Source organism: Clupea harengus, chromosome 13 (genome assembly GCF_900700415.2).
Source record: "Clupea harengus chromosome 13, Ch_v2.0.2, whole genome shotgun sequence".
In the NCBI taxonomy this organism is placed as follows: domain Eukaryota; kingdom Metazoa; phylum Chordata; class Actinopteri; order Clupeiformes; family Clupeidae; genus Clupea; species Clupea harengus.
The window spans coordinates 3,898,591-3,916,071 of NC_045164.1; the positions used below are offsets into that span (position 1 = coordinate 3,898,591).

At 42.7% G+C, this 17,481-nt stretch overlaps 1 protein-coding gene across 1 annotated transcript in view; it reads left to right on the forward strand.

Annotated features, from left to right (window-relative positions):
- prim2 (DNA primase subunit 2) overlaps window positions 1–17,481 on the forward strand; it is a 61,392-nt gene that overhangs the window by 41,880 nt on the left and 2,031 nt on the right. The window contains exons 11-13 of the mRNA XM_012817100.3: window positions 9,850–9,976; window positions 10,427–10,509; window positions 15,882–15,950. Coding sequence (XP_012672554.2) covers window positions 9,850–9,976; window positions 10,427–10,509; window positions 15,882–15,950 — 279 coding nt within the window. The remainder of the gene's footprint in view (window positions 1–9,849; window positions 9,977–10,426; window positions 10,510–15,881; window positions 15,951–17,481) is intronic.

The following is a 17,481-nucleotide window of genomic DNA, read 5'->3' on the forward strand; positions in this document are numbered from 1 at the left end:
AAACCACGGTCATCAGTCATTCATATTCATCCTACCAATTCATGTCTTGCGAGTGTGTGTGTGGAAAATACTTACTTACTTACTTCATCATTGGAACTTTGACATTATCTGTTCTTACCGGACAGTCTGTGGCGATTGGCACCTATTTCATAACCTTCATACAGATCCTTTTGGGATTCAATCAGCTAAATATCCCCCAATTTTATATGCACAATTTGTAGAAGTTAAACTAACTAACTAAAACTTCCAGACGGGAGAACGCATGTTGCTTGCCACTGCCAAGCTCCGCTCTGCTGTTGAGTGCCCGTTTGCCGCGCATGCAGTAGGAAAAAGTTGTGCAATTAATTAACGTCACGTGATCGGCTTTTTTGATCTGCGCTTTTGGCCGATCGCCGATCAAGCCATTTTTACCAATATCGGCCGATCAATCGTAGCATCACTAATATATATATATATATATATATATTATATATGCACAACAATCAGCTATTAAAATCACTGAAAGGTTTAGTGATCATTGATTATTTGGTTACAACGGCACCTATCAATGGTTGGGATATATTATGCAGCAAGTGAACAGTCAGTTCTTGAAGTTGATGTGTTGGAAGCAGGAAAAATGGACAAGCGTAAGGATCTCCGAGACTTTGACAAGGGCCATTTTGGGATGGCTAGTCGACTAGGTAAGAGCATCTCCAAAACAGTAGGTGTTGTGGGGTGTTTCTAGTATGCAGTGGTTAGTACCCATCAAAAGGGAGGATAACCAGTGAACCAGCGGACCTTCCTACTTGAGGGAGGAGTTCAAGTAGGGCCAATGATTTTCCGCGATAACGGAAAACGGACGGAATTCGCGGAATTTACCTTTTGAAACGGAATTGCAACTTTCAAACGGAAACACCATTTTGTGCATCAAAATCGCCCAAATTCCCCTGTATTTTGTCCTGCAAGACTGTATTTATTTCAAATAAGCACAAGAACGATTGCAAGGATGAACAAACATTAATTAAAAAAAATAAAAACATTGAGAAAATGTCACGTCTGTGTTGAACTCCGCTCCGGCCACGCCCCCCTGTTCAACGGTTGACGCTACAGCCTGTCACATTAATTCGCTCATCTTCCCAATCGCCTGCAAATAATGTTTTTTTTAGTCTTCTGTTCTGTTGATGGCTGGCAAACAACAATCTTAGAAGGTTTGGGTCACTTGTGGCACATATTATTTACTCATTTTAAGCTATCAATCTACCTCAAGGCGAACAAAATGAGCCGAAACGGAAAAAAACGGAATTCACCAAATGTGAAACGGGAAACTCATTTTTTTTCATCATCATTGGCCCTATTCAAGGTGTTGACTTGGCCTTCAAATTCCCTAGATCTCAAACGGATCGAGCATCTGTGGGATGTGCTGGAAAAACAAGTTCGATCAATGGAGGCCCCGCCTCGCAACTTACAGGGCTTAAAGTATCTGCTGCAAACGTCTTGGTGCCGGATACCACAGGACACCTCCAGAGGTCTTGTGGAGGCCATGCCTCAACAGATCAGAGTTGTTTTGGCGGCACGAGGGGGACCTACACAATATTAGGCAGGCGGTTTAATGTTGTGGCTGGTCGGTGTATACCCAGGGATGGATTAACGAACGGGCCCAGGGGCCCATGAGCTCAGGGGGCCCATGGTTTCCTAATCCGTCCATGTGTATACCCACAGCTGTTTATACATTCCACAACCTCCACACAGAGACATCAGGCACTTACCTTATGATGCCCTCACTCACACCATGCACGGCACTGGTTTAGGTTGCATTGTATAGGGAGTCTCCTAGCCGTTCACTCACCGGGGCTAATTGACAGGCCAAAGAGTGTCTCAGTCTCAGCAGTCTCAGCAGTCTCAGCCTTGGAGTGTGGGCAGGCTGCTTTGATGTGAGGCTGTTGTGTAGCTTGGCAGGACACAGCCTCTGTCCTTGAGCTTGTGGTCTGCCCATGTCATTCTTTTGAAATATACACTTTTTGGTGTCAGCATTTTATGATGAGGTCTATGTGTGAGAGGATCAGGAACAGATATGATTTTTTTTGGATGGTCTCGACCCTGGGTTGATTGATTGATCGATTGAAGAATTGATTAATGTAATGAGTGCAGACCGTGTCTGTTTTAAACATTTATCATGTTTCAGACAATGGAATCAATATTGGTTTGCGGTAACAGAAGAATAAGTATGTGTGGAATGCTAGTATGATTTGTGTCCCTGGGTTTTAATTCAGTTGTCCTGACTACTGCGCATTCCTGCTCTCAAACCACCCAATCAGATGGCGACACAGGCCTCCCCAAAGTGTGCACCATGTTTTCTGTTTCACACAACATGATTAGCAACAATTGTCCTCTGCTAATTTTCTGTGTTTGATAGAGCTTTGTTTTCATAATTATATCCTACAGCGAGCAGATGCTTTCATTATAATTGCGTTTCTCACACCAACACTCCTCTAGAATCTTCCTGCTGTTTTATTCAGCGCTGTCGCTCTAAGTTTTCCCCCCTCGTGTTGTTCTTGATTGCAAACTGGCTAATTAAATAATTGACCCCAAAGTGCCTCTTGGTTGCGTATAACAACTGCATGACTGGGTTAGTGAGAAGGGTGGGATGTGTTTATGCCTCTTTGTCATAATTTCCACCAAGTGCGAGTGAGGAAATTGTGATAGTCCTGCACTATTCACACCCGTAGTCCGTCTTTGCCCAGTTATCTGTCTGAGGGAGAGGGAGACTAAATAATGACTGTGCCAATCTCGGTCTCGACTAGGCAAGAAACAGACTGTGTGTTGGGGGGGGGGGGGGCAAATGAAGGAATGCACAAAAAGGAATAGATGAATTGACTTCACCCCTTTTTCATAACATCACCTTATTCACTAAGAGGTGAATGGTTTGTGGTGAATGGTTGTAGTTTGTGTACCGTCATTGAAATTCGTAACCCTAGTTGGGCAGCTTGCTTGCCTTTTGAGGGGGAAAAATGTTCATTGATGGATACTGTCACTCTGCATCCAAATTAAGTCAGAGAGATTATTTGTGCGCAATCATTTGCACACTCACCTGTCTTCACGTTACATGTTAATTTGTACATTCCTTTTACTCCATGTTTTCCCTTTCCTGACTCAAACACTGTGAAATGTAATTTTCAGTGCCTACTGTGTTGCACTCTGCCTTTGAATGAATGAAATGTTGACGTCGTACAATGCAGTGGTTAAAGTATATCAGACGTGTGAGTGATTAAGCAAGTGAATTAACGGTTTTATTGTTGTTCTTAACTGCCTGCATTCAAAGATGCTTTGTGAAGGGCCTTGCAACGGTGTTTTAAAATGGAAAGCGTTTTAATGGCATCACACTTAAGATGGATTGGAGCCAGTGCCACATCTGTCACAATGGACTGTCAGGCAGGAGGCCTTGCCAAGATTCTGCCTGCGTGGGAATACACACAATCACACACCAACAAGATGCACCCACATACACACTTACAAACATACACACACTACAATAGGCACTGAGATACACACACCCACACACACACACACACACACACACACACACGTAAGCATAGACACACACACCACCCATATGCACTCATACACACGCACACACACTTACACTCAAGGGCTAAACTCATGAGTATTGACTCATGGAGACACGTTTCTCTCTGCTTTGCGTCAGCAGTGGTTCAGTGGCATACGGCAGGCGTGTAAAGAGGAGATTGTCAGTCCAGCTTTACATGCTACCCCTCATCCTCCACTAACTCTCCCTGCCATGCTTGCCATGGATTGGGACTGTGTTTATGCTCCCCAGCTTTTTGTTGTTGTTGTGGAAACTGTAACACTGGCTTTCTCCCCCTCTCCTTTTTATTTTTCTTCTTCTTCTTCTTCTTCTTCTTCTTCTTCTTCTTCTTCTTCTTCTTCTTCTTCTTCTTCTTCTTCTTCTTCTTCTTCTTCTTCTTCTTCTTCTTCTTCTTCTTCTTCTTCTTCTTCTTCTTCTTCTTCTTCTTCTTCTTCTTCTTCTTCTTCTTCTTCTTCTTCTTCTTCTTCTTCTTCTTTCTTCTTCTTCTTCTTCTTCTTCTTCTTCTTCGTATTCAGAAGTGGTATGCCTGGCAATTCTCTGTAGTCACCCCATTCCTGCAGTTTTCTGGAAGGCTGTAGTTGTTGACGAGGGATTGGTGGTGAATAGGTGCACTGTGTTTGGAATCGATAGGCCTTCAAAGAGCAGTGAGTACAGAAGGAAAGGCAGTCATTTCCCCTGCAGGACAGCTTGAATAGGAGTGTGTGGGAAATTATGACTGCCCTGACAACTCTTTTATTGCCTGTACCTCATTAAAGGTTTGCAAAAGTCACTCTGGTTTTTCTTGATTGAATGCTAGAAGCAGTGAGTAGTTTTATCCCGCAAAAGTAAGAATGTTTTGAATCCTCTGAAACAAAAATGTTTGACGATTCAAGCCTCAGACTTGCCTTCATATGGAGCTACATGAAGGCCATTCACAGCTGCTGCTGCGCTACTGACTGGGGAACATGCGTTGCCTCACATCCATATTTGCATACATTATGGCAAAGGCGGTTGACGTTAATGTGGTAATTAATGGCATGTTAAGAAGATGAGCTTGTGCTGTAAGTGGGGCTGGCACTACATGATGAAGCTTTTGACTAATATCTCAGGTCTGAGGGAAATTAATATTTACCTTCCATTTCAAACAGTAGCCATCAGAATAGCCCCTTTAAGAATGCAGGACTGAATCGTTTTGCAGACTATGAATCAGTTCTGTCATTTAAATACCTGTGAATGATTTGATTCAGTACGGTTGATCTTTTTTGTATCAGAAATATTGCAGAGTATTGGAAAGGACTCTACTAAGTCTGCCTTTATGTCACTTGATGAAAGATGAATCGTGGACAAAGCTACATCAAAGTTATTGCAACAAGAGTATTCTTAAAAAAAGTATTGCTAATAAGCAGCTGCCTCATAGAAGTTGCTAGAAAAAAATTGGGCCTCTCCTGAAAAGGTATTATGTCAGCCAAACCTAGCAGTAAGGTTTACATTGAGGATGATATAATAGCTCTACCTCATCTGTGAGAACAGACTGCAGGCAGAGGTACTCCCCTTCTTTTTTCATTTCCAGGGTCAACAGGGTGCCAGCTCGATAACTGCTCTCAGACTGGTAGAAACTCAGCTCAGACTTCCTTTTAAATGAAAACGGCAAATTCAGGTGCATTTCATTTATCAGAGAATGACTAGACAGCTAGAGCTGCTCGACTTGAGTATTGGGGTGCTTGTGGATCAGTTTGATATGAGATGTATCGCACATTTTCAGCTCTGATGAATGCCGCATGCGTTCCACCCATGCGCTGAACTCAGAGAATGTATTTTTTATAGGCGTTTTCTATTAGTTGCATTGAACAGATGGATACATTGTTACATCCCTGTTGGCATGGTATGTTGTACTTTCATGAAACACCCCGTTCCTAAAGCCCATCAAGTGACAAATGGAGATGGTGGGAATTTATGCAGACCGTGGATACATCAGTAATATTTAAGCAATATGAGTGAGAGTAGGGCTGGTAACGGATATCTTCATGGCTGTGATTCGGCCGTAGGTAATCGGAACAGGTGTGACATTGATTTTATACAACTACCGACTAATTGAAATAAGAATTGAGTCTTTAGTTTATTTCAATTTAGTTTATTCATTCTTCATTGCCCCCAAAAAATAGTTCCAACCGGCGTCAGGACTTGCCAAGAGAAAAAGAAAGTCTCTCTGCAGCCAAGTTGAGTCAGAGAGACTGTTTGTGCACATTAATTTGGACACTCATCTGTCTTCACGTTGCATGTTAATTAGTACGTTACCTCTACTCCATTTGCTCCCTTTCCTCACTTATAAACTGTAAAATGCTTTACAAAATCCAGGCCTGCCATTCTGCTCTCTTGCTTTGAATGAATGGAATGTTGAAGTGGAACAATTCAACGGTTAAAGTATATCAAACGTGTGAGAGGATATTCCACTCATGAAATGCCTGTTATTCAATCTGAAAGTAATAAATCGTTCGCCCGGATCTAACTGTTGTGTATATAGTCATATATATATTTTTTCTTTTAAGCAGAAGTAACCACACAACTAATAACAACAGCTGCATACCACAACAGTGTACCTTTTCAGGCAAGAGCACAGTGCTTCCAGATGGCACAATAACATAAATATCTGTAGTGACATGCAAAATTGCAAAATTAATCAAACCTATTGAGAGAGAAGTAATCCCAATAGCGCTGTAGGGCTAGTGGACAACAAACAAAACGGTAATAGAAATGTGTGTCTTATTTCTGGACCCTAGGAGTTCTTCCCATGGCCTCAGTGCTGTTTTTACTGCTGCTGATAATCTACAGTGCCCTCCACAATTATTGGCACCCCTAGTGAATATGAGCAAAACAGGCTATAAAAAAATATGTCTTTGCTGTTTATCCTCTTGGTCTTTCACTCAAAATATTCACAAAAATCTTACCTTTTCATTAAAGCAAAATTATTGAAAAAAAAAAAATTGTTGACATTAAATAAATATTTTTCCCCAAAACATGTGTGCCACAATTATTGGCACCCCTAGACAAATCGTATAATTAAAATCTAACTGAAGTATATTTCCAGTCATGTTTTACATTTTTAAGTTCACCTGTTTGATAAGGAACTCTTAAGAGGTCAATCATGACTTCCTGTTCCACTGGCTTACAAATATGAGGTGACAGGCCAAATTCCAAGACCCAAGAACACAGTGACGATGTGCGACGGAAAGTTGTGGAGCTGCACAAATAAGGAAATGGACACAAGAAAATCTCTAAACAGTTGAAAATACCCATTTCCACTATCATGGAAATAATTAAGAAGTTTAAAGCGACAGGAGATGTTAAGAATCAGCCTGGAAGAGGACGTGTGTGTACATTGACCCCACGCATTGACCCCACACCGGCCGCAGAATAAAGGTTTTGCCATGGCCATCACAGTCCCCCGACCTAAACCCCATAGAAAATCTGTGGGATGAGCTGAAGCCGAGTCTACAAACGTTGACCTCAGAATCTGAAGGATCTGGAGAGATACTGCATGTAGGAATGGTCTCAGATCCCGTGCCATGTGTTCACCAACCTCATCACGCATTATAGGAGAAGACTCAGAGCTGTTATCCTGGCAAAGGGAGGCTGCACAAAACATTAAATTAAGGGGTGCCAATAATTGTGGCACACATGTTTTGGGGAAAAATATTTATTTAATGTCAACAGTTTTTTTTTTGTTTCAATAGTTTTACTTCAATGAAAAGGTAAGATTTTTGTGAATATTTTGAGTGAAAAACCAAGAGGATAAACAGCAAAGACATATTTTTTTTATAGCCTGTTTTGCTCAAATTCACTAGGGGTGCCAATAATTGTGGAGGGCACTGTATACTCGTAATCAGGCCTGGAATTTCTTCATTTTAAGGGCAAGGCCACTTTTTGAAGGCACTAAGGCCATATGCAAGGGCATCAAGGCGGTAAAATAAAAAAAGAACATGATTTGTATTTCACTCAATTCGACTTATTCTACAGAATGGTATGCTCTGTGAAAAGAAAAAAAAATTAGCCTGTGAAGTGGACAAAATGTCAACATTCCACAACATAACTCTCTCTCTCTCTCTCTCTCTCTCTCTCTCTCTGTGTGTTCAAGAGAGTGTAGTGTACAATCTGACAATGACGTAGACACACCTTTCATTTTTCTCTGATGATCAGTTCAAACTTATTGAGCAGAAACTTGGAGAAGTAACCTTACACGTTATGTTTCAGTCGAGAACTTTGCATTACAGAAGTGAATAGAAGTCATCTGGCTAGATTATTCTACACGTAAAGAATATTTGGTAAGCGTCTTTGAAACATTAACCATATTCTAGGTGTACATAGACATAGCCTAATTCTGTATTTTTAGCTAATTCCAAAGCTTCCAGTAAATTATAGCTCATCAAAGTGAACAACTGATACATTTAGAATGGCATCGTCGCTAACATTAGTATATTCAGAATAAATAAATAAATGAAGGCAGCTCATGCAGGGCACCAAGGCCACAGTGGCCGATGAACATTTCAATATTCGCAATGGCCTTGTTGTGCTGACGCAAATTCCTGCCCTGCTTGTAATAGCGTAGCAAGATTCTCAAAGCCCACGTTTTGTTTGTTTGGCTTTCGGTGCCACAGCTCTGAACAGCTATTTTATTTGTCTGTCTGTTCCAGTGAGAGATCTTTAAGCTTTTACCCCCTTCACTCTCACAGTAGCAGGTCTGTGTGCCTTGAGCCCATTAGCATGCATACCAACAGCAGTGAAATTTAAAAGCATAGGGCACTCCTCAGGATAAATAATCTCTGCATCACCACGGCGACAATCGCCCAGTTTTTAATGTAGTAGGTTGTGATCTTTAAACTTGAAATGGCTTCCTAAATCCTTAGAACTACCGCATAATTAATGTAAGTCAGTTTTTATCACTTAAATATATATTTTTATTGCGACTATGCAGATAGTCACCTTGTCAAGTTCAGAGGGTTTTACGAGCTCTTTTAATGGGTGTAGAATGGGGGAGGGTATTGCGAGTTCTGATGAATAGGACACACGTGCATGCACACGCATCTTGATTTAAGCTCCTTGCCAAGCTGTATTTCCTCATTGAATGGTCAGCCGTGTGTGTATGATTGGTATATTGGGTTTGTCTTCGTGGAGATTGAACGTACTGACCCCCAACGAATGCAAACACTGTAATGTTTTTTTTTTTAAGCATGAGTTGTATTTCTGCAGTCTGAGGGAAGCACTCATTCAGCAGTGTGTAAAGCAGTCTCTCTCTCTCTCTCCCTCCCTCTCCAATTCCTGCTCTCTCTCTCTCTCTGTTTGTGTGTGTAGGTCTTAAATCTATTGATTTTTATTGTTAGTATTGTTACTTTGTTTTGTTAGACATAGCAGTGCTCGATTTGTGACTTCCAGTATGCAACTTGATCAGCACTTCGCAGCCACTAGCCGTAAAGTGAGCATTTATTACGAGGCAGGAGGAAAGAAATAAAACAAGTCGTATTTTCTGTCTCATCATTTAATCTTATTATCACAAAGTGTTGGATGTGATTTGCAATACTCTAAAGCGCAAAAGAAGATCAGAGAGTAGATGTATGGGGAACGAGAGAGGGGGAGACATGGGGAAAACAGCCACATTATCCATAATCCAGTCACAGCTGTCTGCAGTTGGGCGCCACCTCTACAGCAGGCTTGTGCTAATAGCTCTATATTTCATGGCGGAAAACACCCTGCCACATCCAACATGATGTACGACAACATTCCTGTTTCCTGCCCCCACCTCACCTCACCACACCACACCCTACCCAGACCCCTACCGACACCCCTTCCCCACTCTCTCTCTCTCTCTCTCTCTCTCTCTCTCTCTCTCTCTCTCTCATTCTCTTAGTCTTTCTCTCACTCACCTCTCCCTGTCACTCACTTCCTCTCTCACACTCATATTCTTGCTCTCTTTCTCACCATATCTCTTTCTCTCTCTCTCTCTCTTTCTTTCTTTCTTTCTTTCTTTCTTTCTTTCTTTCTCTCTCTCCTTTTCGCTCTCACTCACTCCCTCTTCCTTAATGCACATGTTCTTTCTCCCATGTCTTTCTACACATGTGCACTTGCTCACTACCTGTTTCTGTCTCCCTTCATTACACACACACACACACACACACACACACACACTCCCCTCACAGACACACACACACACTCCCTCCCTCTCATCCCCCAAACTCACACACCCCACCACACACACACTTGCTCATGTGTCTCTCTCTCTCTCTCTCTCTCCTCAGTTTGACAAACAGTATGCCTACAACGTGCGCCACATGTTCGGGAAGGAAGGCAAGCGCACAGACTACACTCCCTACAGCTGCATGAAGGTGATTTTGTCAAACGCACCCAGCCAAGGCGACTACCACGGTGAGTTCCACCTGCTGAAATTTACCACAGTCATATGTAATAAACCTTGGGCTTTGCCTGGCGTAGAATAACACATAGATGGTCATAAGACGCCTTTAAAAAAAAAAAAGGCAAAAAACAAATAGACTTGAGATGATTTCTGCTGCTCCCAGAGGCCCTCAGTTAATTAAGTGATTTGTTTTATGCTCTTCAGCCCCTGAACTTCCCAAGCTCTGATGCCAGATTTATGTGAATTGGGCCTTGATCTGAAGTGCTTATTAGTTCTCATTGTGCACACAGCTCCATTAAGTGTATCCATCCCTGTTTCTGCCTCATGCTATATTCTGTCTTTGCCATATTCCCTCCTTCCATTCACTCTCTCTCTCTGTCCCCCTCTCCTCTTTCCTCTCCTTCCCCCTCTGCCCTCTCTCTCTCTCTCTGCCCCCCCCTCTCATTACCTTGTCCTTGCAGGGTGTCCATTCCGGCACAGTGACCCAGAGCTGCTGAAACAGAAGCTGCAGTCCTATAAGCTGTCCCCCAGCGGGATCTCTCAGGTGAGTCCAGACCGGAGGAACCGCAGGCCCACTGGTGCCATGTAAACATAAGCACACACAAAGCAGGCCGACGGCCCCCAGTTTGCTTATTTACTCCCCAGCTGGATGGAGGCTATTTTAACAGGCAGCTAACCTGTCAAAGCCCAGTAAGACAACGGTCTGCCCACTGATTAATGCCAGAATTCTCTGAAGCTAAAATGAGAAAAAATAATTGTAATAGTGTCCTGTATCGCAACCTTTTGTCAGTTTTTATATTCTTCTCACTTCAGAGACTTTAGAGCATATGTGTATCCGTAAATGTTGATTACAAATATTTAGAGGACCCCAGGAGTTTTAATGTAGCAATTGCCTGGAGCAAGCACTGTGGTGGCCATGTTCGGCAAATCCAACAGAGTAGTGCAGGTCATAAGAGTCGCTCCACTTTCCTGTTATATTATGAATCGAAGGCTTTGACCTCTCTGAATACATGGCTTCACATTAAAGTCCGATCACCTCATAAAGTCCGCTTTCCGGCACTTTCAGAGCGATTTCTCAACACATTACAGGCGATTCAATGGCGCAGGTAATGAAATTAAGATGGTAAGGTCTCAAAATTAATGTTCTAATGCAGTTATGAAGCTCCAGGCTCACATGTAATTAATGGCCTGCTTTTAATTAGGCCATAAAGGTTCAGTGTTCAATGCCTGTTAAGGAGAACCTATACATGAAGTCTAATATCCCCAGCATAATCACAAGTATAACATACTGGCAAGGATTGAAATTGAAAGTGTCTGTTAAACAATTACTAATAACCAAGGCTGACTGGAATTGATGGGAAGGTCGACACTGATGATTTTTGTGGGCTCAGCAATAACACTTGACAGAGCACAACATCAAAATGCCTGTCCGTGCATTTGATTTCTTCATTTCTTTTATCAAGATCAAGCAGAAAGATGGGCTTGTTTTGACAAATCTGACATTTAGCAGATATTAATAAACACAGTGACAGTGTTGGGCCAGCCTTGTTGAAGCTATTTTGTCATTTGTAAACAAAGGGCTTTGGTAGTGAGACAAACAAGCTGTTCAATTACTAGCCCGGAGCTGCAGTTTAATTGGTCCATAATTGGCATTAGGCAGGGGAGCCGTATAGATTTCTAATTTGTTGCGTATATTATTTTTATGCATAATGTTTATATGATATATTTGATGCCCTAACCACTAGAGCGTTGTACTGGAGCAATCTGAAGATGATTAAAAATTCTGAAATTCAATATAATTGAATAAATTAATTATATAATTCAGCAAACTCTGTACCGCTCAGAGTTCTCGGGCCAACATAAGCATCCTCTAAATCCCAGTTCCGCCTCTGCTTCCACCCAAGGCCACCCATTGAGTGGAGCAGTGAGTGGCTGAGCAGCCAGGGTGAACTGGTGACTCCATACTGTCTGCTTGAGTGATAGCTCCTCAATGTCTAGTGCTAGTTTGAGTGAAAAACTGTAGTCCTCTCCTCCAGTCATTAACGATCAAATTAGGGCTCTTTCTGGCCACACTGCTTGTTGAACAGTTTCATATATTACAAATAGCTTTTTTTGTGTGTCAAAATGTATTTTCAAGCATCCAACAAGGACACAATACAAATGTGATATTTAAAATCACATGATGCATTAAAGCATTTTCCAAAGACTCATCTGCATAGAATGTATTTAGTATGAAATTAATAAATTAGGTAAGCAAGGCTGCTGTCACAAGTATCTCATTGTATAAAGTGAATGTCTAAAGGCTTGCTAGTACTTTAACATTTCCTGCAAACATGGATCTTACTATTCAAATGCCAAACACACCCCAAAAGCCTCAATCTCTTGCGCCCTAAATACATATCCTTTTACAAGGTGGACTAGCTCCCTCCGTCGAGGTCACCGCAAGTGATATTGTGCAGGGTTTGAGCAGCGCAGCTGTGCACTCAGGCGTACAACTCAGCTCCACTTTCATGATTGGAGAGGAGCCTCTTCCCCCGAGCCCCAAGTTTCGGCTGTTTCTAACCACAGGTGTTCATACGCTGGGGCCACTTGTCCGTCACGATCCACGTCGCCGCTTCGAGCTCCGAGGCAAGATCGAGCTAACGCAGTGGGACAGCCACCCTAAAGGACGAGAAGCCTTCCGCTCATCAAATGAAATGCCTTTTTTTTTTTTTTTTGTCCCGGTCATGCTGCCAGCGGTAGCAGAGCCAGTCGGAGAACAGCAGCCAGTCCCGTAGGCGGGCTTGGGCACTGTGGCACTGCGAGGAAGCTTCAACCCCCTGGAGCTGCAGTTCCTTAGCATTCAATTAAAGAGTGCTCTGAGTGGCGGGGGGGGTGAAGGCCGTAATTATCATGCTCCAGACGTCAGGCCTCTCTCTGTCGCCGTCAGTCCTCTCTCCGTCGCCCTGCTCGTTCCGGAGAGGTAGACAGCGGGAAGAACAGGTAACCCCAGAGGCCAGAGAGGCCAAATGTCAGACGAGAGGAGGGGAGAGTGCAGGGGAGAGCGAGAGCTTCCTCGTCTCGCCACCTGCACCACTTTCACAGCTGAAGTTTGGGGTAAAATTAGAAGTGGTAGAATTGATTGCTGACATTTCAACAAGAGTTTTGCCATTTTACTAGATCATTGCCATAAGCCTGGGTCGTCCGCTAACTTTTAAATGCACAAGAGCTTGTTAAAGGCGCATGATTGTATTTCTACTGCGTAGAACATGACTAAAATCAACACCATATTTACTTAACATTCAGTACAGACAGACAAATAGTAAGAAATAAGCAGCATATTTGATCAAATCTAAGCAGAGAGAACCTGTGTAGTTTTTCTTCTGTCATTCACCTGGCAGAGGGAGAAAGAGAACAAAGACAAGCTGACACTGGGGGCCAGAAGTCAAACAAACAAAGAAGAATGCCAGGCGGCGCAAGAGCTCATCTCCCATGCAGAGAGCACCCCTGCCACTCACCTTTCATAGCCCGCGGTGGTGCCTAGTTAAAGCCTAACCTCTTGTGCCAGCAGTTCAGTGCATTTAAACCGAGCTGAGTCTGTGAATTATAGGAGCTTAATGAGTTATTAATGCAAACTGCGCAGAACGATATAGATGTAATTTCGCCAATCTATAAACCACTGCCATTTTGCCTTTGACATGATGGAGCAGTAATGGTTTGACTTGAATGCCCCTGCTGCCTATACCCACAGTCCCACACATATATACATACACACACTGGCTCTCTCTCTCACACGCATACACACACTATCTGTCTCTCTTTCTCTCACACACACACACACACACACACACACACATCTCATAGCCTGTAAGAGTGGTTCAGGTCCACCGAGGCTAAGGTGTTGACCCATATGTTCCATGTATAATGCATATCTGTATCTTGTCTATATGTGGGAGGGGTTTTAGAGTTGTGAGTTTTAGACAGGACCCTGAGGGAACATCTTCTCTAGACTCAGGTATGTGCATATTGTATGCATGTCCATATACCCACTTGAACAAACACACACACACACACACTCTGGCTCTCTCTCTTTCTCTTACACACTGGCTCGCTTGTTCTCTCTCTCTCTCGCCCTCTCTCTTTCCCTCACACACTCACACACGCGCGCGCACACACACACACACACACTGGATACACTATCAAAGCTAGAGGCTAGTTAGTTTAGAAGTTTCTTTAAACATACAAACGTATGCTGCCTGCTGAGACAATCTCAATCTCAGTAAGATCACTACCAGAGAGCCCTTTGTCGTTGCAGAAAGATGAAGATCAGTTGTAGAAATAACTCCTGGATGGCTTGTCATTCACATCTAAATTCATGTATTTCAGTCAACATGCCCCTACTGTTTGGTGTAGACGTTTCCTGGGGTCTGGCCTGGTTAAGATACAATGAGGATCCGAATGTGCACTCATGCTCTAAAGTTTGTTGTGCATGTGTATAGTTTGTGAGACTGTTTACACACAGTCACAGACACACTCACAAACACACAGCCATATTTTTTTTTCTAGAGTTGAATTGTTCTCAAATTGGGAAAACAGAAATCTACATGTCAGAGGCACTTCCTGGAGGAAGCGAGACTGCTTCTGCAGAACTTGAGTTCTCGTGCAGCGACTGTGTCAGACTTATAAGCTCAGTGCTCTGCATGTGCTGTCACACTCACTGTTCCATCATGCATAAAATCTGACTAATCAAACGGGGAATAGGGGGAACCGCTGGCTGTAATTAAATAAGCACTGATCATTTCTGGGTAGTAAGGATGTGATATTGAGAATAACATTCACCATAATCTAATGCTCTGTAGATAGTCTGCAAGATAAACCCTGTAAAAACTCACACTCCGGAAGTGGTGGGGTTTAACTTAAACCAACCTGCTAAAATACCCAAATTGTGAAACCTGTGCCTACAAATGCATGTCTGTCATCCCTTAATAAAGAGTATGCTTGTGAACATTCACCTAAAACCGATATTATTCACCTAAAACACATCATTCACCAGAAATCGGACTTGTCCCACTCATGTCTCTCCTTTCTCGTGTTTGTATCTGCTTATGCAGTGAAAAATGGTGCTAATAGCTGTAACTGACGTAGTAGTGGTTGTAACCTAGATGCTGTCGTCGTGACCTACTTGGTATTTAGTCTGGAACAGATAGAATACTTTAAGAGTTGTTAGAGAGATGTTCCAAAAACACATTTTATTCTCCCTCTGTCTGAAACGCTCTATTAGAGCATAGAAAAGTATTGTTGTGGGAGAGAGTTACTCCCTCTGGAATGTACTGTGGGCTTTGTAACTTTGCACACCATTTCAATGTACAAAAAGCTATAACATACTACACACTACATTTCGTTTTCTCTTGTCTTATTTTGTGATGTTTAGGTTCAATCAGGTTAAGAACTAAAAGCAAAGAAAATGAAGCTGGTCCGATTTAAGATAATAGTAATGTTATGGTGGTTTTGTGACCATTTCTAATGTGTAATACTATGAACCAAATTATAGTGACCTTTCAGGTCTTTTCGCTACTGAAATGCTGGGGCTGGATTTAGACAGGTTTGCTAGCAGGCCGCCTGTCTCCTTCCTAACTTTTACAACCAGTTGAAATTAGAGCCACAGCAAGGTATTTTTGGTGTACGAGCAGTGAGCTAACTACCTATAAGGCCAAACTAACTACCCAAAACACAGTGCTAACACCAGAAGCAGCACAGTTGGCACTTATAGATGCTGGTCAGCATGCTGACTGGTGGTGTTTGGCGATATAGTTGATGATGTGCGGTGAAAGCTACATTCTTACAATTTTCCGTAAGTAAGTAATTCAGTATATGTGTGTTAGAGTGTTGCTTCAAAGTTATGACACTGTGACCCCGACCCCCCCTTCTCTTTTGCAGATCTTGGACTTAGTCAAGGGAATGCACTATCAGCTGGCCTGCCAGAAGTACTTCGAGTTTACACATGGGGTAAGTTCGCAGCCGGATATAATTGAGGCTTGCCTCTCTCTGCTCTGCTCTCCTCTCGTCTCTCGTCAGCTTAGCTTGGGGATGGCTGCCACAACTCAAGCACGAAGACTCTGCATCAACCAGGCACCCGACTCGCATCCATCATTAGCTGTCATTGCCGTTTAATTTTTATGGGTTTATTATAGCACTTTAGATTAATTCCCCCCCCTCCCCCTCTCATGAATATTTAAATGATTTGATCTACTGCTTTTTAGCAGAGACCTTTCAGATCAGCACTTTCAGTCACTTGTCCCATGTTATTAATATTCAATCCCTATTTAGATGGGGGAAGAAGGGACTGTGGAATGAGCCATTGTAAACTTCTCCCGGAGTACGATAAATCTCTCTGCCCGTTGAGGATTCATTATGGGACTGTGCTGTACCGTTCAGCCATCCAGCTCTCACACCTCTTTGTAGGGTCTGGTAATGCACTGTGTTGCGGAGGGCATGAAAGCGGAGAGTTTTTGTGGGGCTGAGTGCTCAGAAAGCCCAAATTAGGGAGCCTTCATGTGTCAACAGCTTCTGTGAGAGCAGTTATTTATTTTATTTCATTTAGTTATTTATTTATTTGTTTGTTTGTTTATCCCCCCTGCCTCTGCACTGCAGTATTTCTCATACTTGTGTTGGATGCCACAGCACTGTATTTGCGTGTGTGTGTTTTTTTTTTTTTCCTTCTCTCGCTCCAAGGAAGTCATAATCCAAAGTGATGTCACTCTGGATTAACTCCTTGACATGTGCCAAGGCGGTCAGTCACTTTCAAAGCAGCGGAGATGACACATTGGGGATGGAAATGTGCGCTCATAGTGTGCCGATGCACACACTGCCTTATCTGCGAGGTGACAGGTCAATTTGAAATGTAGGAAAACAGTTCATCTGAAAGAGAGAGGCGAGCACTTCAAACGTTTGTCGTCTCCGTGCAAACAAGTTTCTGAACTGATGGGAAATCGTTTGCGACTCGGATTTTTGGCAGAGTCTGTCAAAGAATTTGTTTTCAAGGTTTACCCAAATTCAAAATGATTTGTATTTTAATTTTCAAAATCAAATGCTCTCATACATCTACCCTGAAAAACATTTTCCTTTAGCTGGCTAGTGGACAGGTTCTCAGCTGTCCTTATCCCCAGTGCCTTGTTATCCTTTGCAATTATCAGAGGTGTGTGTGTGCTCTGTGTCCATATAAATGTAATTGGATCAGATAACACATTACTGCATTGTTTGCTCTGGCTCTTTAATAGCGCCACAATGGAGATGTTTCACGAGGCCAGTATACCAAGTTTGGGAAAGGCCATAAAATGGCCCACAGTCTGATGCATCACGTGCCACCAATAACCAGCCCCTGATAATTGGCCTTCTTTCCGCTCCTCTGTCCCTCTCCCCGTAATGTTGCACTGCTCTCAAGGAGTCCTTGATGGGGCCATAATGGTTTTTAGTGTTCTCCTTTTGAAATCGCTGTGTCTTTACATTCCAAGGACAGCCCAGCACACACTGACACTGT